Raw genomic sequence first — 17,939 nt, forward strand, 5'->3', positions numbered from 1 at the left:
ACGTTTTTATGAATGTTGTATGTATTCTATTAGTTGAAATTTACAATTTTACCCGACGAAATTAATTTAAATCCGATAAAATTGTAATCTTGATATATTTTACGGTCTGTATGTATATTGCGCACTTGCGCACTTATTATTAAATTATAATTTACCATTTTAAAAGATATTTAGTTATTAATAAAATATAATAATTAATAATACAGATAGGTACATATTTGTATATTCAAATACTTATATTATATTCCATAAATCATAAAATTATTTCTTATTTTACGAACGTTGTTTTTCTTCTTCGATTTCTTTCAAGATCTCGTCGTTATCAATTTCAATCTGAAATAAAATAATGAATAAAACATTACTATGATTGTCATGAATAACAGTACGTGTTTCGTTTATTATATTTAAATCATGTATCCCATACATTCGAGTATTTTAAAAACTTTTCATTTGTTTCTTCTTTTTTGTAAAATTCTAAATAATTTCTTCGTTTATAAATAACCATGTTCAAATATTTCTTATGTTTTACTGCTAATTCCAAAGCTCTAGAATAATTATATCAAGTAAATCAATTAAATAAATTGTTCACATTCATAAATACAAATATTTTTTCTTTTATACTATTATTATTATTATTATTATATCTTAATTATATTAAATATAATTGGTAAAAATAAAAATTTACATTACAATTAATACAATATAATTGAAATTTAAAAGAAAGTTAATAATTCGAAACTCTAATTAGATTATTTAATAAAACATTATAATTAGATTAATATTGTGACGGGGATATAGTATCACTATTTGTCTATTCTGTATTCATTATTCACCACACAAATATGTATAGATATTTGATATCGACGTATAGTGGATATGTTTATTTACGAATGACAATTTTAATAATTTTATTTTCAATATACTTTCAAAATAGCATTAAAATAATTGTTATTATAAATACCAAATGCTACCTTTTCAAAAGTAAAATAATATTTCAAAATCGTGCTCAATATAATACTTACATAAGTCTTTCAGTTTAAATAAACAAAATTTAACAGCTAATAACATTGATATAACTTTATAAAACTAAAAACCTCAATCCACACAGACTCATTATGTATAGATCTTTTTTAAGGCCTATAGATGGGCACATTGCACATGCAATTTAAAATTAAAGTTGTGTACAATGTCATCCCAAATTCGTAATCGATCATTATCCGTATGATCACATGTACTTATGTACCCTACTTAGTAGATAATAAATAGGCATTTATTAATAGCACATTGTATTAGGCGTTGGCTTACACACCTACTCCAGTTATGTATATTGACGTTAAATATAATAGCTTTAAATGTGGATCCGTTTCTGAGTAAAATGGATTCAGCTTCCGATATTTTTCCAGACAGCAGAGCTAGTGATGACTCCTGTACTGTTCTATCAGATAAGGTCTAAAAAAAAAAAGAAAAAGGTATATAAACTGATTGTTCGATAAAAAATTGTGCATTATGCATATGTGAATTATACATAAGTATACAAAAACGATAGCACACTATATAACAAATGATTTAAACGCCATAATTTGTTAAGAATTTTTTATAAAAAATTATCATTTATTTATTATATGAGCAATGTAACTGAGCTGATATTACCCACTTATGTCTTGAGAACAACGAGAACCCAAGGAAACTGATTCTAGGTATATTTGTATACACTATTTATTATTATTCATAATAATAAACTATATAATATATATATAGCACATATACATTAAACAGTAATCCATATTTAAAGATTTATCAATGCCTTTATGTGTTGGATAAATGTCGCTCGTTCAATCTGTCCGATAGCAAGAAAACACTCTTCGGCGGTGTCGAGCTGTTTAGCCAACACAGCAGAACCGGCCAATAGTGCCCACATCGCTTCGTTCTTCACGTCTCGACATACGATTCGACATTCCATCCATTTACTCGCACCGATGTAATTCTTCATAGCTTCCAGATAAGGAGACACCTGAACAAATACTTTAACGCCGTCTGTGTTGATTAAACTCACCATATTGTCTTCGTATGACTCAATATTTAATTTGTTACCGTAAAAACTGTGTTTAAAAAAAAAAAAAATCCCCAAAATAAAAATATATCAATTGTACAACAATTTTAGTAATAGTTAAATTATTGATTTCTATTAAAGAATATTCCAATATGGGATATACAAAGAGTGCAGAGGACAAACACGATGAGTGATGACTATATTAAGACACATTGTATGTGAATACATTCATAAAGGGTTTAACAGATAGAACTGACTTTTGTTCTAATTACTATTTTAAATTTTTTTGTTATTATTTATTATTAAGAGACCCTACCGTTACATGCATAATTTAATTTTTTTTATGTTTATTGTTTAGTACTGAAAATAAAAAATTTATATTTGATTTAAATTTTTTTGGATAAATTTAAAATTTCCAATTTGTGAATCTGATTATAAGAACAATTTTGATGGTGAAAAGATTTATCTAAATCAAGTAGTTTATTTTTTAGAATTTTTTTAAAATATCAATTTATTTTGATTAAATTAATTTGAAACGTAATAAATATTTTAAAAATATGATTTTTGATAATTTTCTGACAAGAGTATATTTCTTAAATTATTTAGGTACTCATCATATAATATTAACAATTTACACTCTGTATACTACAAGGTGATTAATTATACAAATAACATTCATTATCCTGAATATATTTTAAGCAAATACTTTAAAAAATCATATTTTTAAAATATTTATTACGTTCCAAACACATTTTATTTTTACCATTTTTCTTGTTATAATTTTGAAGTTTAATTTTTTTTAAACGACAATACATTTTGATTTCATATCTTAAATCAAAAATTAAAATTAATAGCTAATATATAAGTAATAACACTAATAACTAGTAAGATATAAATCATAACTTATAATTATTTTAACTTTAAATGAACGCCATGAAGTATTAGAAAAATATTGGTCCACTACTTAACTAATCATAAGTCAAACTAAATCTTGAAATTTGATTTTTATGTATCGAAATTCTTCGAAAAATTTTGTTTTGAAATATAAAAATGAATGTTTCATTAAAAAAAAACTAAAAATTAAAACTTTTACGATAAAAGATACTAAAAAGCTCAACTAACAAGTGTTGTTCCGTATAATTAAGTACTTAAAATTATGTTAAATATAATTTAAAAACAATAATACTTCTAAATAATGAGTGTTATTCTTAAAATAAACTCATTTTAGTATATAATATTATATAAGTATCATAATAAACAATAACGACAATTTAATATACCTCAAGTCACTTTTTTCTAACGACTTCCGCACAAGGATTTGGTCATTCAGTAAAAGTAAAGGGTCATACCACACTATCAAATTTGTATATTGCAACGCAGCCAGTGATTCTGTTTGACCGTTCCAGCACATGCTATGAAACATTGAACCTATTGGTATATAGAATACAAAAATATAATGTAATATAGTAATTTTTGTTTATAATTTATTTGTGTAGTAAATATACACCGACGAATTTACCAAGCTTGTAAGTTTTAGCACAGTCTTTATGTCTTATATGGACGATGAATATGTTCATATTCGAATCGATCAACGCCAAATAACGTTTATCTTGGAACTTGGTGGTCATCAACTGTACATCAGTAATTGCAAATTCGTGTTTAATTGTAGGTAATGTAATCAACGGTGCTACTTCGAAAACGTGAATCACTAAATAAAATAATTAATTGACTTTATTGTGACATACGAAACGCTAATGTCTATCTCAGAATTTATTATTAATCACTTTTGTCATTTAATTGATCTCTTACAGCCAATATATGATCAGATATGGATACCTGATTCATTTGAACTACGTCACATTGCATATTCGGCCATTTAGGAGACGAAACCAATTTACAGTCAAATGTGTAAATATCAACTCGACTTATTGAAAATATAGCAAAATATCTACAATATAATAAAATTAAAATAATAAATAAATTGACCCTATTTTCGAACAAACGATATTTTTTAATTTATCAGAAAATGGATTGTGCAGTATATTTTTATTGATTCATTAAATATTTTAGACGATGGCGACAACAAGGCAATGCCATGTGGCTTATGAATTTATGATAAGCAAATACCATAATTCAAAATGCCTTGCAAATTTTCGTTATTGTGATATACTTCGTAAACATTTGAACTTTAAATGCTTATAAACAAAAATTGTGACTAAAGATTTTTGATTTTTTTTTTTACTACTATAAGTACAACTTATAATAAACCTTGTATTAAATTTTTAAGATTTTTTGGAAAGCCAAATTTTTTTTATCAGCATTTCAATAAAAAAAATTTAGAAAAATCTAAAATTTCAATGGTTTATAAATAATTTAAAAAAATTCAAGTATTTTGAAAATTTAATTGTTTATAGATAACGCTAATATAAACATTTGGTGAAAATTTCAAGTATTTACAATGATTCGTTTTTGAGTTACAGCAAAATCAAAAAATCGATTTTGTAGAAAAGTGGTTATGCGTAAAAATTCCCGTTTTTCCGTTATTTTTTCAGGGTTTTTCCTGACGCTTTTGAAAACTACTTTACTTTTGACCTCCCCCCCAAAAAAAGTACCAACTAGATGAATTTTCCTTTTCAAAGAGGGGCTAAAGTCAAAAATCAATGCATTATTACTACTCCAAAATGTGATGACAGACACAAAAATAAAAAATAAAAACACATCACATCTTTGTAGAATCAATACATTCATCACTCCTTTCAGAATCTAAAACACATATCATTGTAATATCAATACATTCATCATTACAAAGTCTAATACAAATTGATAATTTGCGCAAAGAGTTAAATCGAATAAAGTATAATATTATATTATTATATTAATAAAGTATACTGAAAAATAAAATAAAAAAGTTTTAAAAATTTAAAACGGGAACAGTGTGAATCGAAATATTCGAAATCCTTGTTAAATCGTTATAATGTTACTATAGAGGTAATTTATATGAATAAATAATAATAATATAGTGTTTGCAAAATAAAAGGGCCCGCAAAATCCTATAATGACGACCAATTAGAATTTATTGACGAACGCGGGGGTACTCGCTGACTCGTAATAAGCCGTGGACTCGTCGTCCGGGTGATCTGTCACGGTGTACGAAAAAAAAAACTCAAGCTTATTTACTTACTAGACGCTTAACGTAGCATAACTACTATTATTCACTCTTAAAAGCAATATGGCATCATCAACAAACATATTCAAAAAAACTGTCAATTCTGCAGCAGACGACAACGCTAATGCACCAATTCAATCGTTTTGTAGAGAATTGGTGATCGACCAAATTATTGTAGCCGACGAATTAAAACATGAGACATATTATATGGCAGCAGAAGACACAGAATAATTAAATACCTTGGGTAGACGGGTACTGGATTAAATATAACATTTTATGAAAATTCATTATTTTCACGATTATTATCCTTACTCCTTAGTATAAAAAGTTTAATAACTTATCATTCGAATATTTCAAGTTAAGATTTAAATACGAATCAAAATTTTATAGTAATAATATTATTAATAAAATAATTTACAGAAATATATTAGGACTATTTTTATTTTAAAAAAACAATTTTTGATTACTACTGAATACTCATCTACACACTCCGTTTGAAAATATAATAGTCTTAAAACTTATAAGGTACTTGCTATACTTAAGAAGTTCTTAAAATCAAAATTTGAATAAATACCATTATTAAAGATTAAAATAGAGAATTAACCATCATTATTCTTAGCGAATCAGCCTATAAAAACCTATTTAGAAAAATAATTGTTACTTGTTCTCACTCGTAAATCGTAATATTGTGTATACTAAAACGTCTAAAACTAGGTATATTATAACGATAGCTTATTGTAATTTGCATTTACTTTTCAGTCAAAATAATCATAAACACGTTTGTGTCTTTTAAATTAATAATTTGCGGAGTGTTTAGATTGGGCATTTGATATACAAAACACTGCGTGCACGTGGTGACTATTAAATGACTGTATTCCATAGCTACATGAACGATACGTTCGGGAAATCGATGTTTTCTTTGGTTTCATTTAATATGTCCTTAACAGCCATTGTTTTCCGCGACGTGATCAAACAATGAAAATTCCGTCTTGAAATACTTCTGCAACATTAATATAAAATTATAAACAGGTACGTTATAATTAACTGGGAACAAAAATTATATTCTATGTAATATTCCTACCTTTCGACCAAAGTAGAAACCATTAATTTTCCATTAGCGCACACGGCAGCTACTTGTGTACTATCTGGTGACCAACAAAGTGTACAAATGCTTCCACAATCAACATAATCTGTCGATAGGACTACCTATCAGATGAAATAGGTAATCAATTGATCATCAATGTAAACAATATGATATATAGGTAGTACAATAGATACCTACATCTAAACCCGCCCGAAAGGCTGGCCTGTGGCCACGATTTTTAAAAGGTTCTAAAAGGGTTTAGATTATTTTTTGTTTTTCTGGTAAACTGAACGCTGAAATTAGGTTATTTTAAGAATAATTTATCGGAGTTGTAGACAGAAATTATTTTTTTAATTGTCTAATTTGAGGGTAATTTTTAATTATTGTAATGCACAAATATTTATTATTTTTAATATTTGATGCTAAATAAGTTTAGTATTAGTTTCCCATACTATACTTTTAAAAACACACAGGTATAATGTATTACATAAATAATATTTACTACCAAAATCTATACTAACTTGATAATACCCAGTAAAATAAATTATTTTGTAAAATATAATTTAGACCTATGGAAGAATAAGGTAAAAAAAAATACCAAAAAAATTAAATTTTTAATTAGAAATTAAAATACAAAATAATAATAACAAAAATCAGTTAATTTATCAAAATATTTAGAATATAATTATTGCTAACATTATTCAAGAATCGGCATATAATTATATAATACAAGTAATTTATTACAACTTATTTATTTATTAACCCGTTATTGTCATTATCTATATTATAGCCCCATATTTTTTAAAAGATTTTAATTATTATTTACAACTATGTAAATTTGATATTTTTTATCACTGTATTTCTACTTATACATTTATTATAATTTTTTTAAACAATATACTATAATATATTATGATTATTATTTATTACATACATTTTCAGTTTACAGTATTAGTTTTTGTATAAGCGGTGATGTTTTTATAAATTTGAAATATTTTTAATCATTTAGCCAAAAGTATATAATGTTCTCAATCTTAATCGTTCAATACCAAAATTACTGAACAAAAATGTATTTTGTACGTTTATAAAACGAATAAAATACACATGCTGATAGACGTCCGCTTAATGGATATAACCAAAAGTAATTTATTATAAAAATGATTTATATTACAGCGGTTAATAATAAACTTATACGTTTTTTTACTCCCTTTATTGTACCATTCGTCGTTTTACAATGCTTTTATTTAAAACAATTGGTTTTGTTATAACAAAAAAGTCACTGAATCAACAGTTTTAAAATTGTCTGATAACTTTTTCAAATGATGGCTATTCGGCATACTTCCGTTCAAAAGTTATCAATTGTCAATAATGATTGTAGAACTATTTCAAATTAAAATGTTTAAATTGGTTTTGATTCATAACATCCAAGAAGATGATATGAAGGTATTGGGTTTGATTTCTGAAATTTAATAATATAATGATATTATACACAATTATTCAAGTCAATGCCATGCTTATGACGATAAAATTAATGAGGCAGGTCTAAAAAAAATATAAATTAAGTGTGGGGTAGAGGTTGTTAGGAAAATTACGCCCTAATATCTATCTTTTTTATACTCTAAATTTTCAAGCTGTAACCGCTCCCGTACATCTACACTATAGCTATACGCATACTATAGTACTATACCTATTAGATATAAATTGATTATACCTAACATTATTTATAATAATTAACCTATATAATCGATAATATAAAATTACAAAAATAATATATTTATTTTTGATATATTGCTTACTCCGTATTGATTACAAATTAGAATCGTATTGTAAAAGCTAACAACTAACAAATTTCCATCCGCCTTCCAACAATGAGATGTAACTGGATGCGTGAGTTTTTCACTCACAAATATAGAATTTCCATATGAATCCCAAATCTATAAAATTATATATTTATTATGATCAATAATTTAATATATAGGCTGCTAATTAGTTTAAGAATATGTTAAATAAAATTTTAGTTAAATATTTCAACGCCATTTCAAATAGACTTATTGGAAGATAAACATATTATAATAGATAACCATAATGACATTCATATTAAATTTTCTAACATTTAATTAACGAAAAATATAGCCATAAACTACTGAAATTTATTATGTTGTTGTATATTATTACATTATTAACACTTATAAATATTTATTTTATTAGTTACATATATAATATAAATAATATATGAATAAATTATATACCTTATAGTAACAATCTTCGCCTCCTGATACAATTAAATCGTTGGCTTTACACCACGATACTTTGAGTATAAGATCACTATGGCCTCGAATCTAAATACATACTATAATTAAATAAGTAGATACATAACATATAACATTAAACGTACATGAAAGGAACTCTTAAATGGGTGTGATAGCTCATATACATAAGTCAACTTGCAAGTGTAGCTAGGTGTACTATTGCCAATGAGACTACCTATCCAATGTGCCAATATGTGAATTATAACTATAGCTTTTCCTACTTCCGACGTCTTTATTTTTTGTTAACCGCCAATAAACTTTAAATTACGTACATATTCCATTAATCCTAAGTTATAGGACCTTTCCAAAATTAAGTCATCACTATAAATCCTTTCTTACGGCAGATCTTCAATAATATAATCCTAAGTTCACCAATAAGTGTATAGAAACTTATATACTTACTCTAATTGTTTTTATAGTCGCTTTTAATGATTTAATACAAAGCGTATCATGTTGAGTATACACAATTTTAGATGAATCAGAATTCCAGTCGGCCGACAATATTGGCTCAGCATTTACAACCAATTTTGTTCTTAACATACCGATACGAGACCATATCTTTATAGATCCATCCTCACCAGCTGTAAGTTATAATAATAAACAATACAACTAGGTATTATAGGTAATTAATTATTAGATATATCTATATTCTATAGTATATATTGTAGTAATAATTAATATATTAGGTTGGTACCTAACTATCAGAAGAAAGCAGTGTTTGTTGGTTACATTAATATAATACAACACAATATATACAATATACATAATACAATATACCAATATTATACCTATTTATCTTTCAATAATAATATAAGCGTAATGCGTATATAATATATATACTATATATACCTATAAAAATGTGAATTATATTTTAAAATCAAATAGGATATATTATATAATATTTTTAAAAACATTCATTATTTAGGTATTATTAGGTATTTTCAATATAGACAAGCTATATTTCTATATAGTATACTTATATACTCCATGCCTGGACAATTTTGTTATTAAATTGTTTATGACGAGGATAGAATCTAGCTATCCATATTAATTTAATATACTATACATATTAATACACTTATTTTCATAAAAATAAAAGGGGATATGCAAAAAAAAAGATAGTTCTCGGAAGCACAAATATATCTTTTGAAAAAGCCACCTGTCACTCCCTGGTTGGCGTAACCGTGTCGTATTTTTCGACAGTGCAAGTGCATCATCAAGTGCAATGTGCATGATGCGTATCAGCCAATTCAGCCATCTTAACAAAAACCCAATCTTTGAATATACCAAATACTATAAGGTACAACTGGATTTTTTATATTACATAATACATACAATTGTATTATACGGTGTATTTAATAAAATATATTATATATATATATATAATTATAACAATATAATCATAAATTCTACAACGTTAGTCATTAGGACTTATTTACAGTACGCAATCGTGTTATCAATGTTTCTTTAAATGTAATTCCGAATTTGTACACAATCTGGTTCTACCGGCTACCTGTCGTAATAATTTTAACTTGCTTTAGCTAAATAATTGTTATTAATGTTTATAATTTTTGCTATTTGCAGATGGTTGATTCATCTAGAGTTTACCTAACTTATAAAGGTAGAGGGTAGACTACTTTAATTCATGAATAATGATGTATTATTACTTAAAATTATTATACTAGCCTGTTAATAAAGTAGAACCATCAGGACTCCATTTCCCGACCGTTACGTTACCTTCATGGGCATCTATGGTTTTATCGATTTTAGTGGTTTTGCTCATTAAATGTAACTTGCCTATTACAAAGCAAAAAAATGTATTACTAATTGAAATGCTTTACAATTTTCTATTTTATTAACTGTATACCATTTGATGAAGTTATAAGGATTTGTTCAATCCCCGATGTCTTGTTTGTGAGCCTCTGAGTATTAGATAGTATATGCAAATCTATAGGATACGACGATTCATCAGAAAAATCGCACAATTTAATACTTTCTTTTGTAGTTTGGCTCCATTTTGATAATGTTGAATCGTTTCTAAGTTGTATAAGTAAAACTATTTAAATTATAAAAGTAAAGACAAATAATATAAGTACCTACCTAATGAGAAATAAGTTTAATTAATTATTATCTACTACTTGAAGATATCCATTGTCTATATAACTATATATATTGTGTATACATACAATATACATAAATGTATTTCTATTACTAATTAATGTTAAAATCTATTTATATAACTATGAAGGCTAGACATACCTATATATAGATATATCTCTAGTCTTAATGTACATAACCTAAGTTTATCATTAGGTTTAGACAACAAAATATGTCAGTAATTTCTTTTTTTAAATGTTTATATAAATATTACATTTATTAAAAAATAATAATAGGTATTATATTTTAATGATTTAATGTTAAAAGTTGTGAGTGTTATGATAAAGACGTGCATTTATAAAAGACTATTTTTATTTACACATATCCCTCCCTAAACAAAATTGTTCATTATACAAAAGTATAACCTTTAAGTAAACATATCTAATTAACGTATTCAACTATTTACTCACAGTTCTCTTATACCTTCTATTATGTATGACATATTGGCATAATGTCCATAATGACATGTATGTACTATAGGTACTTAGGTGGAAATAGAAGAGAGTGCTTAGGAGGACATATGTAAATACCTATAAAACTAAACTAAGTCCCAGAAGTAAAAATAATAATAATTAAATATAATTTTTTTCTACAATTTAAATATAATTTTTTCTTTCGAGTTTGATAAGAGAACATATTATGTATGACGACTATAACGACATACTAAATAAATAAATATAGCCTAATTTTGTAATATTTTACCGCATATCTAAATCTATACATGTGTTTATTAGCTACCTACTCTGTTAACTTAATACTTAATAGATATTGAATGAAAATTATGTTATTGATGTAGGAACCATAAATATTTTTAGTCTATTAATGAATAATACTAAGTATCTAAAACTTATAGACTATCATAGATCATCATATAGCTACTGAATAAACTTTTATGTGCTATTGTGTGGAATACATTATACATGCATAATTTCATATTATATCTATGTTATGACATATTTTGTTTAACATAGGTAAGTAATTTTAGTCTTTCTCAAACCTTCCGATTATTATTTCATCGTTTCCAGTCCAACCAATACAAACAACAGATTGATCCTCAGAATTTTTTAATATTGTTGATTTGAAACGCATTTTTAACTCAAAGATTGAAAACAAAGAACTCGTAAGATAAATTCAATTACTCAAAATCTAATAGTAGTGATAGTATCATGTCTTATATTTAAGGTGTACAAAATATTATGTTTACAAGACAAATCATAAATTTAAATTATATAACACCAGCAACACAATTGTTCAAAACTAATCCGAAATTACTTATTCTATCACCTCACCCAAACAAACAATAATAAAATTATTTTCTCAAATGCGGTTATATACAGTAATATGTATGGATGAATAATAATGTGTTTGTACACGTATTTCCATAGCAACAATAGCCATGGGTAAAACTACAGTGTGAACTATCAAAAAAAAAAAAAAAAAATAACCAATTATTTAAAATTTATATCTAACATTTGAGGTTATAGCTGTTAACTGAAATATATAAAATACAATAAGGTATTATAAAAGAAATTTAGCTTTTAAATAAATAAATTTCAGTCTTATACCTATTTGTTTAGTTTTTAGTTGTTAATTATTATTATCATTATTAATAATAATTTATATCAAAATTAAATTATTTAAGAAGTTATGGATTTATTTGCCAATAAATTAAGTATTTTCAGTTATCATGAATATACTGTAAATTGCTCATAATAGTATTCTTTAATCATATTTTTTATACAAAATATTTTAAAAAGGTCTTTTTTTAAGGATCACTCATTCACACTACAAACTAAGGCCAAAAGATATCTTGCAGGAAAACCAAAATTCCATATAATAGAATTATATAAGATAGAAGGTACATAGGTTACTTAATTGTTTAATGTAATTTAAATTAAATGAATAATAAACAACATACACAATAATATTTGATAAATTAGCCATGTATTGAAATCATTATAACTTAATAATTACATTAAACAGTTCTTATGCAACAGATTTTTCATCTTCATTCTTTTTTTCTTCTTTATTTTTATTTGGATCATCTGGTTTCATTGCTGGGAAAAATAATACTTCCTAAAAAAATTTAAAATATGGAATTAATAATTTAAAAACTATAAATATTTTAAACAATTGTAATGATTTGATATTATTTTATAAAATGTTCACAATAAATCAAAATACATACATTTTTAATCAGTGATTGATCACACTAATGTGTATTACATATTTTTGACTAAGTTATAAACGTTGAGCATAAAGATGTTTTGATATAAATAAATATAAAAACTAGTACAAATTAATTTTTTTATACACATAGAAAATTTAAAAAATAATATAATTAATATAAAACATGATTATAAAATAAGCAATAAAAAACCAAATAATAAAGCAGATCAATTAAAAAACTAGTGTTATAGGAAAAATACATAATCAGTTTGTAAATACACAAACATGATAAGCTACTCATTGGTCAATATGACAGTAATTATTTTATAATATCATAAATAATTTTATGTAAGATATATTGATTATTAACTACCTGATTACAAAAATAAATGAAAAATGAGAGAAAAAATGTGTGTTAATTTAGTCAATAATTTGACTGATGCAGGGTTTGTTTATTACTTAAAATAATTTTTCAAATTATAAAAATTAATTTAACTAAAAAAAAACAACTTACTTTAATATTATTTGAATCTGTTAAAAACATAGTTAAACGATCAATACCAAGACCCCAACCAGCTGTAGGAGGTAAGCCATATTCTAAAGAAGTACAGAAATTTTCATCTATTAATTGAGCTTCATCGTCACCAGCTGCTTTATCCTAAATACAAAAGCAACAAAAAATATTATAATAATAATAATTAGTAAATAATGTATTAAATAAGTTATATAATATTATTTAAGATAATCAAATAATGACCACTGTAATTGAAGCTTTCATGATAACAATAATAATAATAATACAAACATTTATGGTCACAAAACTTACCTTTGCTTGTTGCTCAAAGCGTTCTCTCTGAATCATGGGATCATTCAACTCAGTATAAGCGTTGCATACTTCTTTTTTCATAACAAATAATTCAAATCGTTCTGTTAAACCGGGTATGGAACGATGCCATTTCGCTAAAGGTGACATTACTTGTGGATGGTCACAAATAAATGTTGGATTTATACATTTTTCTTCGAGAAATTCACCCACAAGCTAGAAAACATAGAACATTAGGTTTATATCAAATATTATATATTTTTATTTATTGTTCATATTAATAAGAATTTTAATAAATGTTGGTATATACTTTATCTAATAGTCTGGCTGAAGTTCTAGGTGGCGGACATTCAATTTCATGTTTTAAACAAAGATTGTCAAGTAATTTATTTGCTTCAACTGTAGCTAGTTCAGTAGGATTAGGAAGCTTAACTGACAGAACTTCTTCCAAAGCTGGGAACATGTACATCCTTTTAAACGGTGGAGTAAAATCTATTTCAACTGGTTCAGTGTTAGCATCCACACCATCAGGATGATATTTTATTTTATACGTGCCATAAATACTTTTAACAAGACCTATAATGATATTGTAATTATATATTTTATTACCTTCAATCTAAATCAAATAGTACCAGATAAAAGATCTTCTGTAATTTGCATAAGATCATTATAATCGGCATACGCCATATAAAATTCACATGTAGTGAATTCTGGATTGTGTGTCAAGTCTATTGCTTCATTACGAAATTGTCTGCCAATTTCATACACACGGTCAATACCACCAACAACAAGCATCTATTATTTTAATTAAACATAATTAATAGACATATAAATAAAATATATAACTATAATTACTTTATGATAAAGTTCTGGAGCCACTCTCATAAACAAATCCATATTCAAATCATTATGATGTGTAATAAATGGTTTTGCAGTTGCTCCACCAGCAATCATATTCATCATTGGAGTTTCAATTTCAAGGAATCCTAAATTGTCTAAGAACCGGCGAACATAAGAAATCACTTTTGCTCTCACAATGAATTTGTTACGCACATGTTCATTGATAATCAAATCTAAATATCGTTGTCTATATCTAGTCTCCTTATCTTTTAAACCATAGTGCATGTGAGGTAACATGTGCAAACATGGAGTCAGCAATTTTATATTTTGAGGGAAAATTGACAATTCCCCTTTTTTTGTTTTGCCTGGACTACCTGTCACACCAATTATATCACCACGACGAATTTTTGATGTGTCTGCAAAGAAACTTTCTTCAGTAGCATACTGTTTAGCATTTGCCATCACTTGAATTTTAACACCTTCACCACGTAGATCATAAAAAATTAATTTTGGACCAGATTCACGAATAGCATGAACTCGACCTAAAACATACACAGTTTAATTTTTTTTATTATTATATTAGAACATTGCTTTGATTTTTTTTAAATCAAAATATTGACTATGTTTTAGTATCATAATATTATATACTAATTATATTTCTGTGTGTACCTAGCTACTTGATTTAATTTATATTAAATAAAACACAAATATTAATTGTTATAATAAGCATAATACTGTTTAAATAATAAAAAAATTTAAGTATGAGATTATTTTTTTGTTGATGGTTCCGACTATGGTTAAATATTGGTAAATTTCAAACTAAATTCTGAAATGATGGCACTGATATAATTTATTTTTGTACTTTGGAATATAAATGAAAAATTAAATGTTGTATAAAACATACCCGCAACACTACATTTTTCATCGTGTAAAATTTGAGTTTCAGCCAAAGAACTGAACTTTTCAATAAATTCTTCTAAAGATATAGTTACATTGAATTTATGTGGATACGGTTCCTCGCCATCTTTTTTCATTTGTGCAATAGTTTGTAGACGTAAACTGAAGAATTCCTATAATTCAATTGTTTTAATTAATAAAATTCACATTAGGTATAACAATTTTATATTTATTTTACATTAGGACTAATGTCTGCAGATTTAGTAGCAGCAGATATATCACTTTCTTTCTTCACGACTGGTATTTTTTTCTGAACAGCCGATTCCTTTTCCAATTTCTCCTTAGCTTTTTGTTCAGCTTTTAATCGTCGTTTGAGTTCACTAAAGAAATACAATTTACAATGTACATAGATTAGATACTAATAAAGAATTTAGCTGGATACAGAGTGAACGTGAATGTAATTTTTCAAAATTAAATTAAATAGCATATCGTTATTAAATTTATCAACCAATTGATAATAATTTATAAGACAATAGGTACCTACATTTTATTTAATAATATTAATAATATACTAGTTTGATTTAATAATTGATTCTAGTGTCTAACAATAATAATTTATACAAAATTACAAATTGATGATTTGAGTATATGTATATCACATAACTCCATACTCTTTAAAGGTAAACTAGTAGGAAACCATGTACCGATTGATAATAATTGTTTTAGTAAAAATATAATTAAACAACAATAAATTAGCTAAGTACTTGGAAGTATGAAATGTATGTGATACTGGTTCGGTATTTATTTAAAATATCAAAATTGTCTGTAACATTCACTCCGATACCAATTTCTGAATGAAATGTTACTATACCTCTGAACCCGACAAGATGTATATATAAATCTTGTTTGGTATATATATTTTTTTGCCCATTGACTCATAAATACACTCATTTTGTCAAATTATTAATTTTTAATCTTAATTTATTCAACATCGATTTGATCTTTGCCTATTCAATTAATACAGTTTATAAGGGATAATAAAATGGGTAATTGATAAAAAAGTATTTTAGTTTAATACATTTCTACGTCACACATATTTTTCCATGCTATTGAAACGTTCTTAAATAATAATACTAAAAAGTGAACTGCATACATACTTCTTAGACAATGGAGCATCGGAACCTTCCATTTTTAACCAATTAAAGAATTCTAAGTATCGTTATGTTATGAATTATAATTATTGAAATAAATAATTAAACTCAAATAAGTTTGATAGTTCAAAACTCTTAAGGAACTTGATTTTCAAGCGAACTGTGAAGTGAGGTTATGTGGTAAATTCAAGTAAAACAAAAAGTCAAATTATCGATAGTTTTAAAAGTATTATTTATAAAAAATATATTACAGGTAAAAATATTTGTGAACATCGAAAGTCAAAAATAATTAAAACGACTGGATTTAATGCGCTTAACCAAGTATCGTATGATGGATAAACGTGTATACGATATTTTTTAATTTGTTTTGAAAATCGATGGTAGATATTATATCCAAATATATCGATCGATTTTTATGAAAAATAATGATAACAATAATAATAATACTCGCCACGATTTAGTATTATAGTGTGTATACTGTATACCTATATATAATATATAACTTAAATCTTGCTTATCACATTCCTATAATCACGAAGACAGTACATATAGATAGTATGGCTATTAATATCTTTACTTGTGGACTGCAGCTGTATGTAGGGCTGTAGACAAAAATATTAGAATGTAAATAAAAGAACATTTCTTTTAGAATAGGTCATAGCCATAAGTCGTACCTACTTATTTTCTATTGTGTATTTGTGTATACCTTATAATATTTTTCGTGTATTATATTTTTATTAATATTTATACATATGTTTATTCTGTGCTTACTTAACTACTAATCTAAGATGGTATATTATATTTAATCGTGATATCTATACAAATTACAATTCAATTATTAACATTCGATTAAACTACAATAATTATTGGGGAATTGTTAAATTATTTACAACTGTTTCTAACATTACACGCAACTGAATTGATTAACTTTTTTTATATCTAACTGATTAGTAATTACCTATCTATTTAATATTTAAGTGTTTAGTTTGTTAAATATAGTACATTTGAACTAAAGACAGAGATGTAATTATAGGGGGGCGCAAGGGGGGCACTTATCCCCTGATAATTTTTGAGGGATAAAGGTATATATTTTAACCGTGGGGAGGGGTGGCAGGGTTTTGATAATAATAAATATATTATATTGCCCCCTCTAGATTATTCCCCAGTTACGCCACTGACTAAAGATATTGCATTAGTTTATTCAACCCCCCCTGCGCCCCAAAATTGTTTCGTGTTATATTATGTAGTAGTAAAATAACCTATACAATATTACAATAAAATTAGAACATAATT

At 25.6% G+C, this 17,939-nt stretch overlaps 2 protein-coding genes across 3 annotated transcripts; both read right to left on the reverse strand.

Moving 5' to 3' along the window:
- Window positions 1-205: 205 nt before the first annotated feature.
- On the reverse strand, window positions 206-12,010 carry LOC113557322 (intraflagellar transport protein 80 homolog). The gene is given in 16 exon segments (XM_026962783.1): window positions 206-333; window positions 425-545; window positions 1,310-1,449; window positions 1,805-2,099; window positions 3,331-3,478; window positions 3,570-3,758; window positions 3,835-3,998; window positions 5,969-6,116; window positions 6,119-6,216; window positions 6,298-6,422; window positions 8,097-8,234; window positions 8,550-8,639; window positions 9,012-9,190; window positions 10,296-10,406; window positions 10,477-10,646; window positions 11,764-12,010. Coding segments are annotated over 16 exon segments (2,268 nt in total). The 5' UTR covers window positions 11,856-12,010; the 3' UTR covers window positions 206-273.
- A 677-nt stretch (window positions 12,011-12,687) lies between these two features.
- On the reverse strand, window positions 12,688-16,815 carry LOC113557323 (lysine--tRNA ligase). 2 transcript variants are annotated; one of them, XM_026962785.1, is made up of 9 exons: window positions 16,653-16,815; window positions 15,734-15,875; window positions 15,503-15,668; window positions 14,614-15,140; window positions 14,391-14,553; window positions 14,069-14,334; window positions 13,762-13,974; window positions 13,450-13,593; window positions 12,688-12,842 (listed from the first exon to the last, which is right to left on the reverse strand). In XM_026962785.1, exons 1-9 carry the CDS (start codon window positions 16,682-16,684, stop codon window positions 12,753-12,755), a joined length of 1,743 nt encoding a protein of 580 aa, XP_026818586.1. In that variant the 5' UTR covers window positions 16,685-16,815; the 3' UTR covers window positions 12,688-12,752. The 2 variants fall into 2 exon arrangements, with proteins under 2 accessions (XP_026818586.1, XP_026818585.1); XM_026962784.1 differs by lacking the exon at window positions 16,653-16,815 and adding an exon at window positions 16,367-16,502.
- Between the last annotated feature and the right edge of the window lie 1,124 nt (window positions 16,816-17,939).

Source organism: Rhopalosiphum maidis, chromosome 1 (genome assembly GCF_003676215.2).
Source record: "Rhopalosiphum maidis isolate BTI-1 chromosome 1, ASM367621v3, whole genome shotgun sequence".
Lineage (NCBI taxonomy): Eukaryota > Metazoa > Arthropoda > Insecta > Hemiptera > Aphididae > Rhopalosiphum > Rhopalosiphum maidis.